Here is a 23239-nt window from a genome sequence, read left to right on the forward strand (position 1 = left end):
CTACGCAGGGATAAAGGATCTAGCCTAACCAGATAATAGAGGGAGACACAACTCTAGGGAGACTACGACTCGAGCCTAGATGTTGTCATGCAAAATCAACCCTAAGTTATGGTTTCTAGCTAAATGGCACAAGGGCCAACCTACCCTAAGCATGGCTTGCACAGGAAGCAAGCCACACACACACCTAACTTGCACAGGAAGCAAGTCAAGCACAACCTATCTTGCACAGGAAGCAAGTCTAAGCTAACCCTAAGAGGCAAAGCAAGCAAACACAATCACAGATAGCACACACTATATACATACAAGAGGCTCACACAAGGGTTAGGTTTTAGTCGAGGGGTCATATCAACCTCAACAAACAAACCTCTGGAATGGGGTGAGTGTGCTCTTAACCTTGCCATTGAGGGGCTAAGGTGAAGCAGATGAAAGGATGAAGTGAGGATGAGACCTCACAGCTCTTATCCCTGGCCTGGGAGAGCTCAAGACAAGAATGTGTGGGTTCAGAAAGTGGGAACCCTTCTACACATTAAAACTGACTCAACTGTACAGTTGTACAAGATCTTGGGTTTGTATCTGCAATGCATCAACACAGTGGTGTGAGCAAGGCAGATGACACACTGAATAGTGGGGGATAGATTGCATATCCCTACCTTCCACCAATTGCCTCTTCACTTAGGAGGACTTTGACTCTATGCAAGGACAAAGTTAAACATCCACAAACATTGCCTCTTAAGGAGGACTTCAGACAGTTGCCTGGCCAAGTAACAGGCCAGGTCTTCCAGACTACATGAAGTAAAAGAGACATACCTCAATGCAAATTGCTTATACAAGCAAAGCAAAGCAAAAAGTTCACAAGGAACTAAGCAACTAAAGCACTTGATTTTTAAGAAAACTGATGTGCAGTGTTGTTTTGGTAGTTACAACTCGAGACAGATGCCTCAAATGCTTGGAAAGGATGAATGGTTGGATGACTTTAGCTCAAGGATGCATGGAGTTGGATGAATCACGATTTGCCATTTTTGAGCTTGATGAAAAGCAGAGTGAAAAAGAGCTGTTGCAGCAAGGTTTTGATGGTGGAAATGAGCTCAGAAATGTGTTTAAATGAAGAACAATCAAGGTTTGTTCAAGGGTCTTTTGATGTTTTGCTCAGAACTCCCTTTGTGCAAAAATGCAAGATGAGAGGAGAATGGATGTTTTGGTCTGTGGCTGCTGTAGTTTCTCAGGAAAGGCAAGGCTCAGGCAACTTTTTCTACTGCTGTTGCTGCAGTATGGTGGTGGCCAGCTATTTGTTGGCAAGGCAAGATTTGTTAATGAGAAAACTGAGATGGACAAAGGCAAGGCAAGGTTGAGTTTGTCATGTTGGTTTGGTTTTGAGATGCAAGCTGCCAGGTGAGGGCAAGGTGAGGTTGAGAATGAAGGAGTGAGTGAAGGTTGTGTTCTGCTAGGGTTTTCTGCAGGGAGGTGGTTAGCTGTTTCTCATAGCAGAACAAAAAATGGTGAAGAGAACATGTGCCCGGTCGCAGGGTAAGGGCAGTTAGGATGCTTCTTTTAGGAAATGGCCAAGTGGTTTTGTGTTATTTCCATTGCTGCTATCAGTGCCAGCAAGTTAAGGCCTTGGTCTGCTGTGAGCAGTACCAGGCATGGCAAGGCCCATGCTTTTGGATGCTCTTGACAGCTCTTTTCCATCTGCTGTTAGGAGTTACTAATCTGGTTTTTTTGACAGAAAATCATGTTGTTTTGTTGCTTCTAATGCTTGCCTCATGACAGAAAAAAAATGGGGGGAAAGGTTCTGCTATGGGACAGTGCAAAGCATTGTTAAAAGTATGGGTGGCAGCATGGATGAATGTTTGTTTTGTACTCATTTTCCAAAATTCAAGTAAACAAACATGGCCATGTGTACTTGTTGGTTGTTTGGCTGCATGAGGAGGTCTCAACATGACAGAAAAGTGATCAAGAATGCTGCATAATTGCTGTCCTCTTGAGGTACAAGGCAAGGCATGGACAAGTATGGTGCATTTGTACCTTTCTTATAATTCAAGCAACCAAACAAGATTCACATGTTCTGCATAATTTGGCCTTGCAAACACACTTAAAATGATATTTATGAGCTGTTCCAATTGGCCAAATGTTGAAAAAATGCTTGAGTCAAAAAGTCAACTCTTGGTCAAACTTTGAATTTAAATGAAAAAGGTCCAAAAATGCCATTTTGATTGGTAAGGTTTCAGGTCATGAAATTTATATTTTTGGAAAGAGGATGAAAAATGTGGTTTGTAGGAAAAAACCCCACCAAATTTGGCCAAACGGTTTGGGAGATATGGCCCTTTGAAGTTCAAGATTTTCTAAAATCGATTCGATCATAACTTGCCAACCATACATGGGAATTGAGAGTTCTAGGACTTTTTGGAAATGGGAGAACAAGATCTTAAACTTTCATGTTGGGCAAAAATTCATTTGAGGCTTTTATCACAATGTAAGTTTGAGGATCAAAACTTTCCATTTTTGGTAAGTTTCAGTTACAGGCCCAGTTTCCGTTTTGGGAAATTCATGATCTGGCTTCAAATTCTTCCATGATGGTGTTTGGCATGATATATGATGACTATTTGGACATGAATGAACTCCCACAAACCAATTCCAATCATCAAATCTCTGATTAAATGGACAGTTGACCAACAGTTGACTATTAGGGTTTCTGACTGATTATGCATTGACTGATGAATTCCAAACCCTAATTCCTTGAGAATTTGACTTCAAATGATGTCCCAAGTTATATGAACTCTTGATTATTAACCATGGTGCCCAAATTCCACAAGAATGACCACCATCCACTGCTTTGACTGACAGTTGACTTTCTTTGACTTTTGACTGTCTGTGTATGAACTGATGACCTCTGAGCCTTCAATCCTTGACCAAAATACTTCAAATGGATCCCCAAGTCATGTGAACTTGTTGGACAAACCCCAAGGCCTTGGTTCAATGAAAAATTCCTTTGCTTGCTTGGTTGACTGATCAGGAGATTAGTTTGACCTAATTTCTGATTGCTTGCTCTTGAGGCAACTGAGGGACAATGCAAATGCTATGCAATGGATCATGATATGCTATGACCTATTATGAAAATGTATGCATAATGATAGGTGCAAATTTGAGGTGCTACACCAGTGTTGTTTGGTCTCGAAAGGCTGCAACAGATGTTCAAGGGAGTTTGCTTGGATGAATGATCACTGAGTTTTAGCTTAACAGTCTCTAGGAGAGCTCCACTCGAGATGTACCATGGAAGGAGCTTTGGGAAGACAGAACCAGATGGGCCATTACAGTTGATATTTCATGCTGGAATTGAGCTCACCATGTTGACTGTATAATGAAAACGAGAAAGGGTACTCGAGTTTTTAGAGCTTGTGGGCAAGAAGAGTAATATGGCCAGAATGCAAGAGAGGAGACAAAGAGATTTTCTCAGGTCTGCAGCTGCTACTAGGGTTTTGAAAGTGTCAGAAAAAAGGTTTATATGTGCTGTTTAAACCTGCTTAATCAAAAGCTAAACTGATTTTGTCTTTTGAGCACAAAATGCAAATTTGCTAATCTTTGCATAAGTGTAAGTGGAGGTGCAATTGGCCACGAATTGGGCTTGGTTATGCTGCAGAAGGACCTTACCAAATGCTGTTTTGAAGTCTGCTCTTTTAATTGCCAACTTTGTATTGCTTAAAATGCATCATTTGCATATTTGTCCATTGTGTGCACAAGTGAAAAGGAGGGTGGAAGGCTGGTCGAATTTGGGCTTGGACAGGCTGTCATGGACCACCCAAATGCTGTTTTTGGTTGTACAGAAAATGCTGTACTGGTTTTACTTATGTGAAGCTTCTTGCCAATTTTGTCAATTTTGCATTTTGTCCAAAAATGATGGCATAAGGGTGAAATGATGGTGGTTTAAGACTTTGAGCAAGTTTCAAATAGGATGTGAAACATTTCCCAATTGGCAAAATGATGAAAAAGTCCATAAATCAAAAAGTCAAAGTTTGGTCAAACTTTGAATTTAAATGCAAAAGGTCCAAAAATGCCATTTTGATTGGCAAGGTTTTAGGTCATGAAATATATATTTTTGGAAAGAGGATGAAAAATGTGGTTTGTAGGAAAAAACCCCACCAAATTTGGCCTTATGGTTTGAGAGATATGGCTTGTTGAAGTTCAAAAATTGATGAAACTAATTTGATCATATCTTGACAACCACACATGGGATTTTGATGTTCTTGGACTTTTTGAAAATGGGAGAACAAGATCTTCAACTTTCATGTTGGGCAAAAATTCATTTGGAGCTTGTATCATGATGTAAGTTTAAGATCAAGAAGTTTCCATTTTTGGCAGTTGAAATTACAGGTCCACTTTCTATTTCTGGAAAATTTTCTGATTGACTTGATTTTCTTCCATGATGAGGTTGAACATGATAGATGAGACTTATACAAGCATGAATGAACCCTTTCAGATCAATTCTATCCATCAAATCTTGATTAAATCAACTGTTGACCGAGTTTGACTTTTCTAGGGTTTTGGACTGATTGAACCACTTCTGATGAATTCCAAACCCTAATTCCTTGAGACCTTGACTTCAAATGATGTCTCAAGATGTATGAACCTTTGATTAATGATCATGATGCCCAAATTCTGCAAGAATGGCCATCATCCATTGCTTTGACTGACTGTTGACCATCTTTGACCTAATTTCTGATGATTGCTTCCACTGCAAGCAACAAGGTTAGACTGGCAATATTTTTGTACTTTTTGAATGATAAACATATGACAGCAAGAATATACAAATGCAAAGTATGCTTGGTGATCAAGAAACAAACCACAAGGCAAACCAACCCACTAGGAGGGGACAAAGGCAAGCAATGATCCTTGAGGTTATGATATGAATGATATGGGCCATGAGGGATCTTAGGGCCCAAAATTGGGGTCTTACACCTTCCACATTCATAATAGAGTTACCATCAGTTATGGAAATAAAGAAACTCAATATGGGTTATGGAAAAAGAGATATCTAAATGTCAAGTACTTCCATGTCTTTGGGAGAAAGTGATACATCTTTGGAGATTGTGAACAAAGAAGAAAGATGGATCCCAAGAGTGATGAAGTAATCTTCCTTGGGTACTCTACTAACAACATAGCTTATAGAGTGTTAGTAATTAAAAATTTATTATGAATGTTAAAAAGTTATTATGTTGATTAGTGATGCCTCTGTTAAGTGAATGTTATACCAATGTTAGATTAATGTTAGAAAATTAGGGGCGATGTTAGTTGTGCATTTTTGTTAATTGTTAAAGAGTAGTATGCAAGCTAGGTTAGAATGATATGTCAGTTGAAATGAACAAATGGTTTTACAATAATGGCCTGTTGTGAACTGCTACTGCTATCTTGTTTCGATGCTTGAATCTTTGTCAAAATATGGATTCAAAATATGAACTTACTATGATGTGAATTATAATGTTATGAATTTACTGTTAATATGTTTATGAAGCAGTTAGGGGTTGTTGTGTTTAATGAAAAAGATTTTTTATAGTTAATTAATCAGTGAAGCGATTAGGGCAATTATGAATGCTAATGCTAGTTATGAATGTGAAGTTCAAGCCATGTTAGAATTGGATGAACTACTCGATGTTAGTTGTTAATTGGATGCTAGATGTTAGGTTATTTGTGGTTGTGATAACATGTATGGCATGACTTGTTGGATTGTTAAGGATGATGTATTGCTTGGAATGGTTTTGCAGGATGATGCACCCATGATGGAAGGATTGAACATGCTATTTACTTGACTTGCATTTGAAGTAACATGGTGAAGGTAAAGAGAACTGCTTAGCATGGTGAAGATGAATAGAAATAGGTAGGGGTTAGGTCTAGGATTTAGTCAGTTGACTTTGGTCAACTGTTTGAGCAAAAAGTCAACAGTTGATCAAAAGTCAACCTAGGTTAAAAATATTTTTTTTTTGTATAGAATGATTTTATCTAAAGACTTATGATATAATGATGTAATGAAATGAAAATTGTGTAATGCAATGGATTGATGGTTTTTGAAATGGAAAATGGATTTGGACAATGAATTAAACTTTGTATTAGAATGAAAGGTTTATGAACCATGGACTTGAATGAATGAACCTCAATCCAAATCAAATAAATGCAATGACCGAGATGATCACCCTATAAAGGAACTTGATCAAGCAAACGAGTCCCTTATGGTTGACCAAATGATATTAATGAATCCTCAACCCTAAATGCAACACATAAGGATCAATAATGCTAAAAAACCCAGGAAATATGGTTTTATAGAATTGGTTGAGCACACCCTAGATAGACTTGGAAAACCCTAGCTTTCATCAAGTATAAGCAACCACACCTTGAATCCATAATGCTTGCCCTCTTCTTTTGAATAATGCTAATGTAAATGAACTAATTAAGTATGAATGTATGCACATGAATTAGGGACATGAACCAGATGAAAATTATAAATGGGTAGAGTAAATTTTGGGGTATGACACCATGCATCAAGTGTTTTCACCTGCCATCGTCCCTCTTACTAAAATGAGTATGCGATGATTCTGTAAGATGTTAACTAGTGTGGTGTGACAAAATAATAGAGGTGTTCTCTTTTTTGTCAATAACCTCTTATATGTTATTCCCTTTGAATTTTCCTACGTTTTTTCACTACGGAAAACATATCGCTTCGTCCTAGTGGGGAGAACCACCTTATATGGCGAGGGATTGGATCTATGTATTTGCTTTGTACTTGATTGAAAATTTTATGGGTAGATCTTCCTAAATTGTACACCGCTTCCCGTAGACAAAAATTACAATGTGGAAGTTGTTCTATTGGTTGAGAATTCAATCAAAGTATGGGTAAAGAGAGTAGAGTAGAATCATATTTATTCTCTTCGCCTTCATCGTCTTAGAGTGACTCCTTAGGTCATTCTCATGTGCTTGCGCCGAGAGTCTGTGGAAAGAACTCCGTGGAGGGTTTCTTTTTTCCATAATGCACCATATGGGCTTGAAGGAAAAGAAAAGAAACACCGATGAACATTTTCCACGGGCAGTGCCAAATCCAATGATCTTGCAAAAACCTAACATGCTCACAAGTGTAGAAGAAAGCATAGATCTCATGGTGTATTATGGTTTTCAATTTGTATCTTATGCTCAAGTCCAGTGTATGGGAGATACCTGCAAATACCATGATGTCCAAGTCAGCTTCATTCGATAATAACAGGTATTTAGGGTTAGAGAGTGTGTACCAGAGGTTAAGCCAAGGTCTCCTTTTTTTCTTTTATAGTCGCCTTCTACAGTTTATGTACCTAGAACCTTCACCCTCGAGACACCTCTCCTTGGAGGTTTATGTCCGTTGAAGTTTCCTCTTGATTTGATGACTTCATTGTGCGCCAATGACCTCATTGGGCCATTAGTCTTATCCGTTGGCTCAGACGGGAACAAAAAATTTTTGTTAAATTAATTCTGATTAAAAATAAGTTGAATGTAAATTGATGTATGAGTTAGATATATTTATATAAAAAGGAATTGAATAATAAATTTCAATATCAAAATGGCATTTAAACTTAAAAAATACAAATCATAACTTTAAATATAATTGATTTTAAAAACAAAATCAAATCTTCTTTTGAATAATCCATATGTTAAAATTAATTCTCCATCAATTTTTTTTCTTCATAATTAAAATCAAACACACTCAACTAAACTAAACCAATTAAGTTATTCTCATTATTGAATAAACTCTATGCCTTTCAAAGATACACAATCGCATATAACCCCCTTGTCATAGTCTTAATCAATTGGCAGAGTAGTAAAACCACTCATAATACACTGTCTAGTCTACATGATCAACATTACTGCAAACTTTTTTGATCCATCAATGTCCAATCACCAACCACAAAATGTTGTATGTTTCCACGGCCACCAGGAAACACTTTTTATGGCAATTATTATTCCTATTAGATCAATGACTGAATTCAACAATGATCTTGCTCATTGACCCCATTTGTGTTCCCATCTAGCCCACGCCTTCCACTAACAACCTAATTGTTCATACACATTATCGCAAGTTTCTCATTGTATATGATTATTAGAAATGAGAATAGACCAGACTTAACTGTGATCGGCAAAGATCTATTGCCTAACTTACATCAGGCACACACTATCTCAAGTTTGTTTTGTATTCTTACATCGGCAAAGATTTTTTTTTAATAAATTTTTTAAAAGTTTATTACAATAAGTCATTTAGATCTATTAAACTAATCTACTAAAATGAATATAAATAAAAAAATGTAGTATTTATTATTATATTAAATTTTATAAATTTGATTTATTTATAAATTCGTAAGTATTTTCGGTACTTATTATCCTTTTTTTTCTTTACTTATTGTTATAGATTGACCAAAGGTACGATCAATCTCAAAGTCACTCTACTCGATCCAAAATATATAAGCAGTTCACATGATATGAAAAAGTACACAATCTTTGATCTCCAATTTCATTTTATTCATCTTGAATCTTGAACTGATTTGGACGTTGAAGTGCTAACCTTGCAGGTCTATCTTGCGCCATCGTAAAGGAGATCGGAGCCACCGTTCGAGATCAACCGTTATCCACCTCTCAACATTTTTGATTCCTTCATGAAGTTGGAACAATCATCATTTTTGATTCCTTCATGAAGTTGGAACAATCATTTATGGTTTTCCAACAGAACAATGTTGTCGTGTGTGGTAATCGACTTTTGACTCCTACGATTTTCACGTGTTCAGATTCAATTTCCGATTCACCCGTTCGTAACCTTCTTAGAATAAAGAATTTGAATAGCATTCAACTTTCGATTCCAAATATCTTCACGAATCACATCGCATTTCAGTTTCATCGCTCACAACTTCTTTAGATCTCAGAATCGAGAGCACTCAGAAGTGAACATTGAGATCTCCGTTAGTCATCCTTTCCTCCTCAATCTTGCTGTTAAAATCTAAGATTCCTTCGAGAAATCCGCATAATATCATAACTAAGGATTTCAGATCTAGATCTAGAGTTGCGTTGGGGTTTGGAGTAGGGGTGGCAATTGGATCCATTATGACAAAATCCATCCATCAAAAAATCCATCTCATCCATCCACTACATAAAGAAAATTTTACCCTATACCCCTACAATTGTACCCATACCCCTACATTAAATTTTTTTTGACCAAAATACCCTCATATAAATAGGGTATATTTTCCCTTTCAAAATTTTTTTACCATTTTCGTTAAAGACTTCCGGAGAAGACAAATATTTGGCGTTTTTGCACTGTATACCGGAACACTTAAGAGTAAGTCTTCCGGTTTGGATATTTGTATACCGGAACACTTCTCTAAAGAGTTCCGGTTTGTTGTCTATAATGGACACTGAACCGGAATTCTTTTAGAAAGTCTTCCGGTTTGTATACTTGTATACCGGAACACTTTCTTCAAGACTTCCGGTTTGGTTGATGTATACCGGAACTCTTTAAGAAAGTGTTCCGGAAGGCTTTTTGTTTTTTTTGCTAACCGGAACTCTTCTTGGAAGTGTTCCGGTATGTTTTTTTTTTTTTTTTTTTTTAATTATTTTTTTTAACATTATTTTTGCAGTGGTTCGAAGAAGAGGTGCAGATGGCCAGATTCCAGTCCGCACGTTAGACCGGGGTGCATCTTCATCTGCAGCTGCAGCTGAGCCGACTGGATATCCAGGAGGGCCGTACGATACGTCTCTTTTGGTGAAGTACGAGCATCATGTTGCTCGACATATATGGTTCGGTGAGGTAAGTAAATGGGCTATATTTGAAAATGAATAATAGTTGAATATTTTATAATTTGTTTTCTAATATGTGTTTTAATTGTTTTTAGGAAAGAGGACCAAAGAAAGAGTTGAAGGTTGTCGGACATGGACTGAAGTTGACTTCTAGGGTTCCATTGGCTCTTCCACCACAGATGGAGAGTTGGGTATCTAGATCCGGTTTAGCTTCACTGCAGAGAATGAGTCTGAACAAGATAGACACAAATCTTGTCTCTGCATTTGTGGAAAGATGGCATCTAGAGACATCTTCATTTCACATGCCGTTTGGTGAAATGAGCATTACTTTAGATGATGTCGCATGTCTACTTCACTTGCCCATTAGGGGTATCTTTTGGAGTCCTCAGGATGTGACTGAAGAGCTAGCTGTTGAACTTGCTGTTGACTACCTAGGAGTGTCACAGGGTCAGGCACAGTCACATGTTCGGAGCTGCAGGGGGTCGTATTACAAGTTGGAGTGGTTATATGATATATTCGTACATCATAGGGCTGCTTCCAGCTGGGCATATGCGACTAGAGCATATCTATTGATGTTGGTGGGTTCCACCATATTTGCTGATAAGACCTTTACACTTGTAGAGGCACGATACCTCCTCCTGTTTAGGGACTTGGATAAATGTTCAGGATATAGTTGGGGAGCAGCTGCACTAGTTACCCTCTACCGATATCTTGGAGATGCGTCCATGTACAGTTGCAAACAGCTAGGTGGATATCCTACTCTCCTACAGGTATATAATTTAATTTTGTTAATTAAGTGTTGGATTCATTTTATAAAATATTGTAACTTAATTTGTTTTATTTATTATGTTTTTATTTTGTAACAGTGTTGGATTCACGAGTATTTTCCAACTGTTGGAAAAAGAGGGGAGAATTGGAGTCCTGCTGGAAACTGTGGTCTTCCCCGAGCGATGAGATGGTCGTATAGACAGGGAGTCCTGAAGGTCGAGATTTACGACCTATTTTGGACGAGCTGACACCTACCGACGTCATCTGGCGACCATTTGAGGATCATAGAGCATGGCGTGTATTTGATGAGATATCTCTTTACAGGGGCTGTTTGAAGTGGGGTGAAACAGTTGTTCCATACTTGCCTGATAGATGTTTACGTCAGTTCGGGTATAGGCAGTATGTTCCATCCCCACCTCTGGATTGTATGATGGCGACGGATATTGATGTTGATTGGATCAGTTACCATCAGAGTGTTGTCGATGTGATCGGTTCATCTTCTGTGGCCACCACTCCATCTGAGGTAGAAGACGGTTATCTGGAGTGGTATTATCGTGTTTCCCATCCACGGTTGGTCCCTCCCCATCGTGACGCTCCTAGAGAGGTACCCGTTCCTGTATATGACGCCGGGCCATCTGATCCTGATTGGACTCGTGTATCTACATTGATTCGTCGCTATCTGAGACAGGTTAATGCTGAAGAGGAAGATCCACAGTTTTCTGATTTATTTGAAGCTTTGCATATTTCTCGTTCACATTGATTATATGTATTAAGCTTTGAATATAATAGACATAATAATATAGATTTCATGTTTTGATTACATATTTATGTTTTGATTACATAATCATGCTAATACATGTGTAAGTAATTGCCAATGTTGCATACGTCCTGCAAATCCTAGCATCCAAATAGTTGCTATATGAGAACGAAATTTCTTCCAATCTAATGTGACCGGTGGCAATGGAAACCCCTCTTTCATGTTAACATGATAAAGTAAAATAATTAAAAGATTAAGTCATATAACATAAAATATTAACTGAAATAAATAAAATATTTAGACATATAAATACGTACCTGAACCCAATGATTCTGGTTAACAAAACCAATGCAATAAATAGAGACATTTGGTGAATGTGAACTTGTCATCGGAAAGAAAGTGATGCACGGATTGCCTAAACAGACAAGTACAACATTATAACGATTCGCTATCAAGTAACCCATATCTGGTAGACTCATCCATTTTTCAGGTGGCTGTGAACCAAACGATTCTATCATCAAAGATTCTCTCACAGCTGACAACCGATTAGAAAATAACTTGTCATACAAAGTTGACCTATCCTAGTCTATTAATTCCAACCCCAACTCTCTGCGAACCATTGACCAACCATCCTCACCATATCCATGCAATGATGCAATGACTCTAAATCCACAATTACCATCTGATTCAACATTAACTACATCTTCAATGTATGACCTAATATGATTAGGAAATTGAACAATGAATTGTGGTTGCTTCTTTGATAATTTGATCTTCTTCGAAGTCTGTGATGGTTGAGATTGCCTTTGTGAAGATTGAGATGCCTTATCAACATACTCATGATACGAAGGGTCCCTATAAACATCATAATCTGCTGGTTTTTTCCCTTTCTTCTTCACTCCTCCTTTGGTTTTTATTTTCTCAGGTGGTGGACACAATGTTGTCATTGTTGGGTATGCTAGTTCACATACCCTACTCCTTAATGCCCTTTTCCCAATAACATCTAATGACCTAAATTGTCTCCACAACTCATCCATTGCAGCCGTCATATCCACCTCTGATCCATCATCTTCACCTATCTCTAACTCAACTTCCATAGTTAGTTTCCTCCAATGAACATGAACAGCATCAATGGGTATCGGTATACCACCTACTCTGTATCTTCCTAACTCACAAGCACAAGGTAACCCATAAGATGTTCTAAGAGTACAACCACATATTTGCCTGTTAGTTCCAACATAATCAACTCTCAATAACTCTTCAGCAATACGTCTCAAAGCAGCTCGAGATACCGAACCACGCAAATAACCATAAAAGGGACTTACGTGCGCGTGCTCAACTTCGTAAAAACTCTTTTGAAATGAAGCTCTAATGTTTCCCAGTTGTAACCTCAAGTTGTTATTCATGGCTTCCCAACATTTGACCATGTCACCTATACTGTTTCCTAACATCTGCTTTAACTTCCAATGAGCAGATTCAACCCTAAAAATATCAGATATAAAAAATACCATTAGATATTGAAAATATCAAATATTAAAAATATCAGATATTCAAAATAACACATAAAAAAACATAAAAATAATATCAGATATAAAAATAACACATACAAAATTATAAGACGTACCGATTAGTCGTTGTGTTACCCAAATGTAGGACTCGATTAATCCATGCTCCAACAAATCTATGCCTATGTGGAGTCAACCATGTGTCTTTCACATAATTAATAAATCCACTATAATCAACACATGCTTGCTCAAGTTGATGCAACCGCTGGCCATACTCAACCTCATCACTAGCCCAGACAACTTCCATCCATAATGTGTCTATCGTCTTTTGCAGGTCATTCACCACATGTTGTTTGCATTTGGCACCAACGTTTTTGTTAATGTGAAATCTACATAGCAAATTAATCGAGTTGGGAAACACAACTTCAATTGCTTTCATCAAAGCAAGATCTCTATCTGTCAAAATCACTTGTGGACACATGTCTTTCTTCACAAACAACTCTTTTAATTTCTCCAGTACCCAGCAAAAATTCTCTGTTTGCTCAGACTCCATATACGCAAATCCAACAGCAAAAGTCAACTCAGTCGATGTCATGCCAACAATTTCAAACAAAGGTTGTCTATATTTGTTTGTCTTGTAGGTGCTATCCATAACTAACACAATCGGAAATATATTCAACAACTTAACTGAATCAGGATGTGCCCAAAATATCTCTCTCACCACTTCCGAGTCATCCTGTTTTCTACTCCAATACACATATCCTGCATCCTCAATAAGCTTAAACAAATGTTGTATCTCACTCCTTGGACCTCTTATCTCTTTTTCTATCACACTCTTATGCTTGTATACTTGCGTAATCCGAGTGACATTCTCAGGAAACTTGTCTTGCAAGGAAAGCAAAATGTTTCTGGGTGCTACATGTCTCTTTGCCAAATCAGCGACATGTTGCTTCTCATCTGTGGTCAACCTACCAATAAACGAATGACCTTCTAATCTATCAGGTAAACCATGATTATGTAACCCACATTTTACATCAATCTTCCAACCAGATCCAACTTTCGCCGGAGTCGGCCTGATTTTAAATGGACATCCACATTTCTTGGACGCACTTTGGAGAAGAGTTCCGGTATGCAAATTTTTTTGATTTTTTTTTATATGAACCGGAACTCTTTCCTTAAGTGTTCCGGTTTGCTTTTTTTGTGTTCCGGAAGTCTTTCCTAAAGTCTTCCGGTTTGGAAAAATACATACCGGAAGTCTTTTTGCAGGAGTTCCGGTGCGAGGGGTGTGAAAGTGTAATTTTTGCAATTTTCAACCGAATGGTAAAAATGAAATGGTAAATTGGTTAAAACCAATTAAGGGTAAAATGAGATTTTTTAAATTTTTGTAGGGGTATGGGGTTTATTGTAGGGGGTACAAGGTAAAATTTTCCTACATAAAAATTAAGTTAATGGATTGAATTAAATTCATCCATTTATAAGCATGGATTATCCAATCCATCCAACACATTTTAATGATCCAATGGATTTTTTTATCTAATTTAAATTTATTTATTTTTTCAAATATTAAACTTTTTTTTGAAAAATAAAAAATAAATTTTTTTCGAAAAAAAATCAATTTTTTTTTTGAAAATATAAAAAATCGATTTTTTCCAAAAATTTAAAAATCATTTTTTTTGAAAAATACCAAAATTTGATTTTATTTTCGATTTTTTTTTTACGAATATAAAAAAAAATATTTTTTTTTGAAAATAAAAAAAAACAATTTTTAAATTATTTTTTTCGAAAATACAAAAGTATATTTTTTTTTGAAAAAAAAAACTGATATTGTTTTATTAAAAAAAAATAAAAAACTTTTTGAAAAAAATAAGTGATTTTTTTCAAAAAAAAATGGATGGATGGATATCCATCCACTAAAAATATGATAATTGATGGATCGGGTGGATTTTATTCTTAATGGATGAATTGGATTGGATATTTTTAAAAAAGTTTTAATGGATTGTTAATGGACTAATGGATTGTTTTGATCCATCCATTAACGGTCCAATCCATATCCATCCAATCCATCCATTTTGCCACCCCTAGTTTGGAGGCAATTTCCATGAAAATCAACCTGACGGCTCCCACACTCCGTATCACAACCGGGGTACTTGATAGGACGACGTCGAAAGATACTACAAGTTTGTAGTTAATGTCAGACGCTGACCCAATACCATGGTGCATCTTATGGATACTACATGATTAAATAGTCGAGGTATGATGAGCATACTCGAAGGAAGTTACCTCAGACTCAAGCTGCAAAGGGATCAGTCAATAGCAATCTCCAACTGCCGTTCAGAGTTCATGTTCCAAAGGAAAGACCGAACATGCTTATGAAAGAATATCAACAATATCGAATTGTCACTCCGAGTCCGAGAGAAGCCGATCGTCAAGATGGATCTACCACAGGTAGGACCCTGAATGTACTTGAGGTAGAAACCCACTCCAGGGTAGAAATGAGGCCGAAGAACCTCAAACCCGGGGATGAAAAAGCACATCACCAAAGCGTTGGACAGAGTTATTCAAAGTGTTTGATTAAAAAAAGATACACTAAAAGAATGAAATTCCTACCATTCATTAATTAATTTAAAAATGAAATTTCTGACCATTAATTTACTAGACTAAAAGAATATATAACATTAGACAAAGATAGATAAATATTTAATCAAACTTCACATCATTCACGTAGTGCTCATCTTATTTGTTTAGATATAGTATATAGTTTAAATTACTATATAAAAGTAATTAATAAAAGAAAAAAAAATTTGTTCAAAATAAGTTAATTTAACTTGTATAGACTACTTTTGAAAAAAGAACACTTTATTATTCTTGCATGAGACTAAATTAGGGATGATAATAAATCATACCAACTAATAGTGACCTACGATCTAACCTCTACGGATCCAGACCAGACAAAAATAATTTAAATAAAAAAGACTTAGGTTTTTTTATAAGTCTATTTAACTATAAATACTAGACCACATGCCATTAAAAAGCCTTTTCAGCCTTTCAAGTTGGTGAAAATTGAGTAATTGAGTGTGGAGAGGGAAAGAGTTATAGAGATTAATTGAGGGTGAAAATATGCATTATGTATTCTCATTAATTATACACGCGAGGTACAATTGATTAGGATATAAGTAACTAGTTGAAAAAACAGAAAAACTAAAATTGTCTGCGTGTAACTGAGTTACTGCTTTTTGTAACCTGGTTATCGCTTTTTGTAACCCGGTTACAGCTGTTTCTAAAACTAAAACTCAACACAGTGGTAATCGGTTACTAAAACACAGTGATTGGTTACAACTGTTCCAAAAGTCAAAAAATAATATAGTGGTAACCGGTTACCAAAACGTAGTAACATGTTACAACGCTTGAATTATGTGATTTTCATAACAAACCACCTTAATTCAAGTGCTTCAATTCTCTCATTCTCGTATTCTTCTTCAATCTCTTGAACATTTCAATTGTGACTCCTTTAGTCAGCAAATTGGTCACTTGGTGTTCACATCTATAATATCTTGATCTCAGCCTTCCTTTACTAATAAGTTCTCTCAAGTAGTGAAACTTAATCTCAATATGCTTGCTCCTCCCATGTTCAATTGGGCTCTTAGCCAGGTTTATAGTGGAAATGTTATCAACCATGAGCGTTACAATGTCACCCTCTTTGCTATCCAGCTCCTTCAATAGTTTCTTTAACCACACGGCTTGGCACACACATAACTAAGCGACAATATACTCGACATCATAAGAAGAAAGTACTATTCTCGGTTCCTTCTCTGTGAAGACTTGTCTTGATTACTTTGGCTTCATCCGATGCACAGATTACTATTTGCTTACTTTGCTTGTTTGAGGCTTAATTCAAAGGAGGGAAATTCTTACTTGACTTATGTCATTAAACTTGTTATCTTTTGGTTAGATATTTCTTCTTTAGCTTTTACTTTACCACTTTAGGATAGACTCTTCTTCTCCTTCCCCTTCTTTAATTTTCAAAATCTTCTCTCTTTTTCAAAACCTTCTTGTTTTTAACTTGAACCACTTTCTCAATAAACCTTGACTTTTGTCAAGTGGTTTTCAAAATCCTTTTCCTAATAAATGCCAATCCATCTTAATCATACGTAGACCAATTTCAAAAGACTAAAAAATGCCTAACTCATTCAAACCTTTTTGTGCCATTTTGTGCCATTTGTGCACTTTTCCTTTTTAAACTTTTCCTCAAGGCATTAGACATGAGTCATTTCCATAGTTGAGTTAGAATTCTCCTATCTCCATAGTGTTGATTATGATTATTTTCCATCTATGGGAGCTAGTGGAATACTTGTTAATTCTTATCCAAGTTGGAGTCTTTCTCATGATGATGCAAAGTTCTCATACTTATGGGTGACTAGTTAAGTATTCTCCTTAAAATGACAAAATGTCTTTTCCACAAAAATGAATCAAAACAAACTCCTTTTGTTATTTTTACCATGAACTATGAGGTTTTGATCCTCCATTGCACTTTGTTGGTATGTAGGCATAATACTTTAAAAGTCTTGGCAAACACCAAATCATAATAAAATGCTTCTTTTCTCATCCCTCCAATCATTTAAGAAACAACACCTTTTTCAAACCAACGTGTGCATATTTTCAAAGAGGTTTCCATGGAGCACCATGGATGTTTAGGATGATAATACCTCCCCTTTGCATAACTAACCCCCGGACCCTTGTTCTCTTTTGATTAGTTTTGTTTTAAAACTTCTTTGTGTTTTGTTCGTACTTTTTCCCTTTTCCTTTGGAAACAATAAAAGCGTGGTGGCGACTCTTGCTTTGTGAGTTAAGTTAATCAATAACGTAATCTCAAAATTTTTACCGCTACACCCGCCAGATCCAACTTCCTTAGCACTTGGCAGATGGGATATTTGGTCATCACTATGATGCGGTGCCCCTAGAAATAGGGATGCAACTTCCTTATGGTGACAATGATCACAAAATCAAACCGCTTTATATTTTAATAACAAAAGTTACCCCTTTTAGGACCTTGCAAGTGAAGAAAATTGACCTTTGACCTTTGATAACAAATTGTTAGTGACTAAAAGACACAAATAAACGGGACCTCCTAATTTCAGTGAGTCATCATAAGAAGAGCTTCCAAGAAACTTCGTTAGCTCCTAAAAAGCCTTTTAATATTCCTCTGCCCACTGAAAACCTTCTGACTTCTTTAACATTTAAAAAATGAATAGATTTGTTTCCTAGGCCTCACAAAAATCAAGATAACATGGAAATTCTTCTCGTTAGTTGTTGAACTTATTTAACTGAAGTCGTGCTCCTCATATCAATAATATCCTAGAACTTGTCGCAATTTTCCTTAGTTCCTCTCCTAGTTAGCATGAACCCTAATAGATTTTCGGCATGCACTCTAAAAGAGAATTTGTTAGGGTTCATGTGCATATTTTATCTTATCACTAATGTGAGAGTCTCCCTTAGGTCATCATCCAACTTTCCTTCATCATACGTTTTGACCATAATGTTATCAATTAGACTTCTAGATTTTGATTGATATGCTAAAAGAAAATGGTGTCCATTAGTCTCTAATAAGTTACCTTTGTATTCTTAAGGCCGAATGCCATGACCTCATGAGAAAATTTGTTTTGATTGGTTATGAACACCATTATTTTTGCATTGCTAGGTTTGTCCTTATTTAGTTATATCCTAAGTGTGAATCCATGAAACTTGCTACTCGAAAAGATAAAACTCCATCAATAATCCTATCGATGCTCGACATGGGTATAGGTCCTTAAGACATGCTTGATTTAGGCTGGTGAATTCCACACACATTCTTTAATTTCCATATGCTTTCCTAACCATCATAACATTCACCAACCAAGTTAGATATTTGATTTCTGGCCTCTTTTAACTTATGTACTTCCTTAGAGATGGATTCTCTCTTATCTTATCCCTCTCTATGTTTTCTCTAGGTAATAGGTTTGAACTCAAACTTGATTGCGATATGATGACACTGTGTGTCTGAGTCTATTTCGGGCACATCAGATGGTGCCCACATGAATAGATTCACATTATTCCGAAGTAGTTGAACAATATCAGTCCCATCCTCCTTAGTTAACAAGGTTTATATCTGAGTGTAATGGTTATTCTTGGGACCTATCTATATTACCTTTAATTCTTCTACTGGTGTCAACATGTCATTTGAGGAATCTGCCCTAAGGTCTAAATCCACATGATTAACCCAATGGGAGTTGGACGAAGGGGTCGCTTCTACTTTTTTAAACATTTAAACTTCCTTAGTAACACCTTCTTTACCCCTCTTGATCTCTTATAACGCCTACCTGCCCACTATACATGGGGTATTTCATTGTCGAATAGAGGGTTAATAGTACAACCTCAAAGGAGTTTAAAGTTGGCTTGCCACTGATAATGTTGTATAAGGAAAAAGTGTTCACCACCAGGTATATTACCTTTATGTCCTTGGAGCTCCATCCTCTCCCGAATATTGTTAAAAATGTGATATAAACTCGGACCTCCACATGTTCTCTAGAAAATACTTACCATCGAACCTTTAAAATTAAAGGAACTCGGGATCTAGATTTAAAACTTCGAATGTGCCTTAGTAGATGGTGTCAATCAAGCTTCATGGATCAACAAGGACCCTTTTAACATTTTAGTCTTGCATTTGCAGGTCAATCACTATAAATTCATCTTTGTGGGGTATGACTCCCTCTGCATCTCTATAGATGAAGCTAATCTCTATGGAGGAAACTATTTTTTCAATGGGAGGAGCACATGCGATATGCATTACTTGATGGACATTTCGCTTCTTGGATGAACTTGACTCTCCCCTTCCTAAGAACCCTCAATAAATTGTATTCAAGGTGTGTACTTGAACAAGATCACACCTTTCTTCACAACTTCGATCCCTTCTGGGTTGGAGCATTCTCTGGCGATCTACTAATGGATGAGACGTTCTTCTTTATAAACTATGAGAATTACTTTGTACATATCTCTATAGATAATCCTCCTGGATGAGCCACTCGATCTCTCTCTTTAGGAGATGATAGTCATTGGTGTGATGACCTCTTATCTTATGATACTTGCACCATTTACCCGACTCATTTCCAATTACGTCTCCTTTAGGGGGAAAGGGTTCGGGAATGAACTTGGCATGATATAAATCTTAAATCATATACTTTATCTCCTTGTATTTAGCGGTGTGAAATTCTCCAAAGACCTCCTAGTGGGCTTGAATGTGGTTTTTCTTGCATTGGTTTAGTGTTATGGTTTCTCCACTAACCGGAAACTTCATATTTTCCGCCACCTCACTCCTTTGCATATTTAGTTCTCTTTTTGCATTTCTTTCCTCTCCTTTAATGTAAAATTATACCTTTACTGTGTTTTTTTCCCGTTGAGGTTGCAGACTTCTGGGCTAAGTACTTGTTGAAATGTATTTCGTTGAGGTCGTTCTAAATAGCTCCAAGGAAAATGTCTTGGTTCGGACTTGCTACCTTGATGGTTTCCTTGTTTAGACGATCCAAATATTCCCATAAGGACTTTGAATTACCTTAAAGAATACTGAACATGCTCATCATAGAGACATTCCTTTGTTTGGTGGTCGAGAAATGGTAGATTATCTTTCTCGCTAGATCATGGTATCTCAATATCGAGAACCTCAGAAAACTGATATACCATTGAAAGGCCACATGTTTCAACATTTGAGCCATCAATTTGAATTTTAGTAAGTTGGTTTCCCCATTGAGATCCATTTAAGTTTTTATGGTGATTATGTGTTATTATCGCTCTTTCCATCAAACGATACCAAGGATGATGGTTTGAAACTATTGGGAGTTGGAGCGTCCCAAATCTCAACAATGAGTGGTTGATGATCTGTGGACTCTTCAGCTCAATAATAATAATAATAATAATAATAATAATAATAATAATAATGATCAAGATATTAAAAATTCATAAGAAACACAAATAAAAATTGAATAACACTAAAAGTAATCTTTTAATTATATTGGGGTATTATAACTATCATTCGCTTATTGAAATTTTGCTTGCAAAAATTTACCTAAAACGAACAAGTCTAAATAAGACTATATTTTTTTCTCTCAAGTTTCTTAGCTTTCAATCGTCAATTTGCAATTTGCAATTCTAGTGTTTCATAAGTTAACTTATCTCTTATTTGCACATCATCTGACTGGATCACATGCGACGAATCATTACAAAGTTGAGAGACATGAAAGGCGCTATGGAGATTTGAAAGAGATGGGGGTAAGGCAATTTGGTAGGAGACTTTGATGACTCTTTTAAGGATTTGATAAGGATTGATAAAATGATGAGTAAACTTCCGCGACTTCAATGCCCGATCAACCTCAGTCACTGGAGTGACTCTCAAGAACACATTATCTCCTTCATAAAATTGGAGGGATTTTCTTTGCTTATCACAGTAACTTTTTTGTCTACTTTATAAGGTATTCATCTTTTCCCGATTCCTATTTACCTTCTTAGTAGTCTGTTGAACTACTTCGGGTCCTAACACGGCGCTCTCACCAGATTCATACCAACATAAAGGTATTCAACATCTCTACCATATAATGCTTCTAAAGTTGTCATTATGATGCTAGGATGAAAACTATTGTTATAGGTAAATTCAATCAACGGTAAATAACTATCCCGACTACCTCATTATTATAAAACACGTGCTCTTAAAATATATTCTAAGGATTGGATAACTCTTTCTGTCATAACTCAATCTTAGCCTAATGCCCAAAGCTTTACGCATATTTTCTCAAAATCTTGATGTGAATTTGGGATCTCTATCTGAAACTATACTAAATGGTATTCCTTGCAATATCATTATTTCTCTTATAAAAATCTTAGCTAACTTCTTTAATGGGTAAGTGATATTGATTGTGATAAAGTGAGCGAATTTGGTCAATCTATCCACTATGAGCCAGATTGAATCATACCCCTTAGCGGTTCTAGGAAAAGTCACCACGAAATCCATACAGATACAATCCCACTTCCATTTGGGAATACTTAAAGGTTGCATAATCTGGATGGCTTCTGATGTTCTATATTTGACTTCTAACAAACTAAGCAAGAATACACAAACTTATCAAAATACTTCTTCATACTTAGCCACCAAAATATCCTCTTAAGGTCTTGAAACATCTTTGTATCTCCCCTATGATTATTCAAATTACTTTTATGACCTTCTTCAGAAATTAATCTCTTAAATTTTTCTATATCTGGTACATAAATTTTGTTTTGAAATCTCATAAGCCCATCATCATCTACATTAAATTCCGCTTCTTTTCCTTGATTCATCAAGTGTAAATCCAACTTTTGAACATCCTTAATTTCTTCTAACACATGGTTAGTTACCTTCAACATACCCAATTTCACACTTTTTGGCACTAGCTCACACACCAAACTTATATCTCTAAACTTCTCAATCAAATCCATTTCCTTAAGCATTAAAGTGGGTATATGCAACATCTTTCTACTTAAGGAATTTGCTACTACATTACCATGATGATAGCTCAATTTGAAATGATAATATTTTAAAAATAGCAGCCACCTTCTATTCCTCATGTTCAATTCCCTCTAATCAAACATATACCTTAAGCTCTTATAATCACTGAAAACTTTGAATTTCGATCCATATAGATAGTGCCTCCAAATCTTAAGCACAAAAATCACTTCATCTAACTCCAAAATCATGGGTAGGATAATTCTTTTCATGAATCTTAAGTTGTCTAGAAGCATATGCTACAATTTGACCTTTCTGCATAAGCACACAACCTAGACCCAACATAGATACATCATAATACACCATAAAAAAAATTCATTCGGACTTGGAAAAACTAAGACCAGCGTTGACGTCAATCTCTTCTTAAGGTCTTGAAAACATGTCTCACACTGAGTATCCCACACAAAAGCTTGACCCTTCTGGGTCAACTTGGTTAAAGGCATTTCTAACTTCGAGAAACCTTATATGAATATTCTATAATAAGCCAACAGTCCCATAAAACTTCTGATATCAGTCATCGAATTAGGCATTTCCCATTGCAATACTGCCTCTACCTTAGACGGATTCACCGATATTCGACCACTGGAAATTACATGTCTGAGGAAACTAAATTATTTCAACCAAAATGCACACTTCGACAATTTAGCATACAACTTCTTATCTGTCAAAGTTTCCAATACTATCCTCGGATGTTCTTCATGCTCTTCTTCTGACATAGGATATACTTATATGTATTCTATAAACACCACAACAAATTGATCCAAATAGGTATTGAAAATCCTGCACATATACTATATGAGCACTCATGGTGCTTTGGTCACACCGAAAAGCCTAACCGAATACTCATAATGACCATAA

The 23239-nt window shown here is 36.3% G+C and overlaps 1 protein-coding gene across 1 annotated transcript; it reads left to right on the forward strand.

The window, feature by feature from the left end:
* Nucleotides 1-988: 988 nt before the first annotated feature.
* LOC127093828 (uncharacterized) lies at nucleotides 989-16542 on the forward strand. The gene is made up of 8 exons (XM_051032731.1): nucleotides 989-1093; nucleotides 1268-1389; nucleotides 8414-8424; nucleotides 9278-9334; nucleotides 9431-9577; nucleotides 9633-9802; nucleotides 9888-10478; nucleotides 16384-16542. Exons 1-8 carry the CDS (start codon nucleotides 989-991, stop codon nucleotides 16540-16542), a joined length of 1362 nt encoding a protein of 453 aa, XP_050888688.1.
* Nucleotides 16543-23239: the final 6697 nt, after the last annotated feature.

Source organism: Lathyrus oleraceus, chromosome 6, assembly GCF_024323335.1.
Source record: "Lathyrus oleraceus cultivar Zhongwan6 chromosome 6, CAAS_Psat_ZW6_1.0, whole genome shotgun sequence".
NCBI lineage: Eukaryota > Viridiplantae > Streptophyta > Magnoliopsida > Fabales > Fabaceae > Lathyrus > Lathyrus oleraceus.